The sequence below is a fragment of the Cariama cristata genome, unplaced genomic scaffold, assembly GCF_000690535.1.
Source record: "Cariama cristata isolate BGI_N322 unplaced genomic scaffold, ASM69053v1 scaffold9444, whole genome shotgun sequence".
Taxonomy (NCBI): domain Eukaryota; kingdom Metazoa; phylum Chordata; class Aves; order Cariamiformes; family Cariamidae; genus Cariama; species Cariama cristata.
The window spans coordinates 43,487-47,883 of record NW_009612383.1 but is presented as its reverse complement, the minus strand read 5'-3'; the positions used below and the strand labels follow the sequence as shown (position 1 = coordinate 47,883).

Here is a 4,397-nt window from a genome sequence, read left to right as displayed (position 1 = left end):
CCTGCTCAACTGGAGATCCAAGCCCCGCTTCACCGCATGGAAAAGGACACATTGCCCTGTTTGGGGCTGCAATGGTAAGTATAATTCCAGACAGCTTTTGCACCTTCAAAACCCCAATGCAGAAAAACAAACAAGAAGCAGCGAACAAATACACAGATTAGCCACCAAATTTCTTAACAATATAAAGTGTATTATTAAACTGGTATAGTTCAACCAGTAAGAGTTCACACAGAAATCGCAACATTGGTTAAGCTAAACTGCCCCAAAAGGACAAGAATTTCTTCTCCAAATTCCAAATGACAGTCTCTGCCACAACAGTTTCTTTGTGCTTTGGCATACACAAACCTCAAAATATTCAATTTTTAAAACATAATTTTGAAAGGAATTATCCTTCTTCTTTGGTCATCCTGCCATAGATGACCAACTGAGAACGAATTAAGCATGCACGGACAGAAATAAATCATGCTGCCAGCTCTGAAAATTATTTCTAACAGTTTTGTAATACTTTCCCATAGTGAGTAGCTCTCAGACATTCAACCACAGCCGTCAGTCCTGTCACATCTCTTACTGAACAGTCAGTTCTAGGGAATAATTAAACAGGTGACTCTTGAGGGGGACAAGACTTTCCAATAGATAATTAATTCTCTATTCCATCTTAAAAGTTGCTGTGTGATGTTTTAAAGTTGCAGGTTTCTGCCTGAGGATAGAAAATGAGAGCCAAAGTGATTCCTTTTTTACAGTTTTGTAAGCCTTTAGTGATTTGGTACAGTACAGCCAAAAGTCCTCATGCAAACATCCTTTAGGAGTAGCATCGTTTTCTTGGGAGGAAATCCTACAGTAGCTCAAATGATCACAAGGGAGAGCATCTCTTCATGGATGGGATCTGCTCTGCACAGTGGCCCATGGGAAAATCCATCCGGGCTCCATCCGATGCTGCACGATTGCGGGGTGCCCAGCACCTGAAGGGATGTAAGGTTTACTTGCTATCTATATTCCTTTTCTTATTCTGTCCCATTAAAGCAGTTATGAAACCATTTGTTGTCGAGCCTTTCTGACTGAGATCGAAAAAGAGCCCCACGCCAGCTCTCTCTCCCCTCCCCTCCCCCCACTGGTCCAGAATACACTCACTAGGTATTGATCAGTTTTTGATTTAGATTTTGTAAAACATCATCCAAATTACAGCAAAAGACTTTTCCAAAAGTTTGGTGAACATATGTTATCCCCCACCTCCATTATAATAAAAATGGAGTTATCCTTTTTCCTGACTAGGCCCGAAGAAAGTCAGGATATCATCAAGGTCACTGCAAGGAGAGCACAACTGAATCCTTCAGCACCTCTCCTACAGTCTAATTTGTAAATCTGATTCTGGGGAACCAAACTTGGGCATCTCTCTTTATGACTTGGCAAGACAGAGGAAGCCTACAAGGTGTTCAAAGAGGTTGGTGGCCTGCAGAGCTCTTGCTGCCATGACATTATAGCTGTTTCAATGACGACACTGACATTTGGCAGCCAGTCATCTCTGAAGGGGATCCTAGGAGGAAAAATGACGACTCATCAATAATGAAAGTTTTAGAAGACCAAACAGTTGAGAAATGCTGCCAGGCCGGGAGTGGTGGCAGATAAGGAGGAAGAGGAAGGAGTGACGATGCCTGGAGAGGAACTCAAATCTCTATGCCTTTTCCTGAATCTGAGGGAGGGTTTGTGCCAGCCTTGGCCTTAGTTCAGGGGTGGCTGTGAATAGCCGTACCCCTCCGTTCCCCAAAAGGCCCTGCTGTCAGGCAACCAGGGCTGTAGCCTCAAACCCAGCAGCAGTCCCCCTCCAGCAACAAAACCCTCACCTGACCAGCACCTGGACCCAAGACCGTTTTACATAGGCAACTCTCTTGACAGTAAGCATTTTTCTAAAAACTGCCATTTTAAGAACGTAAGAAATGCCTCGCTGGATCAGACCAGCGGTGCATTTATCCACGTGCTCTGTTCCAGCTGTGGGGAATAGGAAACGCACTTCAGGGAGAAGAGACTGATACCCCCACCTCTTCCTTTCAGTGCGTGTTCAGCTGAACCACTGTACACAAATATGTTTAATTCCTTTTCAAAGCCCTGCAATGTTAGGAAAAAAAAATTAGCTAGCTATCAGATAGTTGCACGTAGGGAACCTAACAGTTTGGTCTGGCCGTTTGTTGCCTGGGTTATTTTGGTGCTGCTAGTTGCCAACACATAATTAAGGTTGAGATTTACACGAAGAATTCAACTTGCTGTGTCTGAAAAATACAATACCTTCTCCTCATCCTTAGACTTCTTTGCTTAGAGTATAGGATAAATTTTTCAAGAGGTATAAGTAAACTTGTAAGTAGCTTAAAAATAATACTGGTTTTAAAAATGGGGTCTTCAAGACAAAGTATCAGCTTATCACATGGGCTAGTTCCTTTTTTAGTCTTCATGACCTGGATATTAGGAAGTTGTAAAATTTACCACGTACACCAAAACCTTTGCTTAGCCTAGGGTTGAAATTCTTTTCTTTTTTTTTAATCATTACTGGGTTTTGATCTTATTATTTTTCATACATAGAAGTTACAGACAGAGTGAAGGCTGATGAATAAACCTGTTCTCCTAAGAATTTTTTCTCCCTTTAAAAGGCAGTCAGATCCCGTTGTTCTTACGGGATGTAAGCTGCAGGATGCCCCCAGCATAGGTACACACCTGAACAACACCACATCAAAAGCCAGCTCTGAAACACTGGAATCCAAAACCAGTGTAAGATCACATACACACTGTTGCTATTCTGGTTCCCTTTGATTTATTATTTATTGGAAACAGAACACATAATTATTTTTAAAACACTGAAAGATAGCCCACTCCACGGTTGGTTGATAACACTGATACCTCTGCCAGTTTTACCGGGAGGCTTATAATATTTGACACATTTGTCCTGGCGATAAATTGTAAATAGAAAGAACCTCAGTTTTCTCTTTTCTTTGAAAAGTCGGGGGCAGCGGGGAAGAAGGATTGCCATGATAGTTTGAAAAACTGTAAACTAAAGGCTCAAAAACCAACGAAGCAAATTGAACTTCCTACTTACTACTTTAAAAACTTCAGGGGATACTTTTATCAAATTTCCACATTCTTTTTTCCTGAGTTGGTCTAATTCAATGTTTTCATTCATAAACTTTATGATCACTGGTGATCTTGTTATTATCTGATTTTCAAAATGCCTTAAGATCTTCCAGGGTATAATGTACCACATTTGGCCACCAGCAGAGCAGGGAAGAATCCTCCAAATACTGGGTATTAGAGTAAGCAATCCATAATCAGTACTGTATTTAAATTATAAAGCTTCACCTGGTGTGTGTGACAATGCCTGGCTGCCGTGCTCTGGGTCACCTCCCCTCCCATCTCAGGTCTCGGGCAGGATGAGGCAAGGTGAGGAGGCAGAGAACGGTGTCACCCAGCACTCCTCAACTCTGTTGGTGCTAGTCACGGGGGCCGTGGGTGCCTGGGACATGGTGGCCCTCTGTTCCTCCCCATGTCAGTCTGTGCTGCTGGCTGACTTACCAAAACCATGCAGGGAGCTAACATGATGCTACACTTTCCACTTGCTCCCTGTGCACACCCTGGGGAAGTTCAGTCACATACCGTCCCAATCGGTGCCACTAAAAAACGAGCTTATGGTTAGACTATATACGCCTGTTAATAAGCAAAATTTTTGAAGTGGTGATTCTACAAATACTTCAATACACTGAAAGTTTGGTCAGAAATAGGAAACAAAAAGGTGAGCAGCCCTTACCTGGAACTGACACGCACATTTCAAGCCGTCGCCCTCTTCCTTGCACACTCCCCCATATTTACATGACGATTCATCACACACTCTTACGTCGGACTCCCTTACATTTAACTCTGCAGAAAAACAGAAAAAGGAGACAGAAAAGAAATTGTAAAGTGCGTGACTTTGGGGACTGCCTTGTCCTTAAACCCACCGAGCCCCCCCACTGCCTTACTCCCATACAGAAAATAAAGGAAAAAGGTCAGAGCTGTTGCCCAGGCTGCCTTGCATGGGCTCCGTCGTGCTCCCCAGCGATGGGTCGTGCTCCCCAGAGGCAGATTTGCCTCGTTGGCACAGTGGCTATGGCTAAACGCCGCTTCATCAAACAAACAGCTACAGACCAGACGCATGTTTACACTGCCCAAATTCCCATCCATGTCCCTGCTGCCAGGGATGGCCTCAGTACAAAACCTTCCCCCATAGAAGCTGCATCTAGCAGGTGTCAGGACCTTTACACAAGCCATAGCCCATGTTTATCACCCACTACTTCTTTTTGCCACAAAGGTCCGGAAGAAGAAGAAAAGCTAAAACATAGAATTTCTCTGCCTGGTTTTCCACTCTCACAGAATCACAGAAT

General features: G+C 43.4%; 1 protein-coding gene across 1 annotated transcript in view; it reads right to left on the bottom strand.

Annotated features, from left to right (window-relative positions):
* Positions 1-3,894, bottom strand: part of TMEFF1 (transmembrane protein with EGF-like and two follistatin-like domains 1) — a gene marked incomplete at its 5' end in the record, with an annotated part of 47,985 nt that extends 44,091 nt beyond the window's left edge. The window contains one exon of the mRNA XM_009698606.1: positions 3,785-3,894. Within this exon, the coding sequence (XP_009696908.1) occupies positions 3,785-3,894 (110 nt within the window). The remainder of the gene's footprint in view (positions 1-3,784) is intronic.
* Between the last annotated feature and the right edge of the window lie 503 nt (positions 3,895-4,397).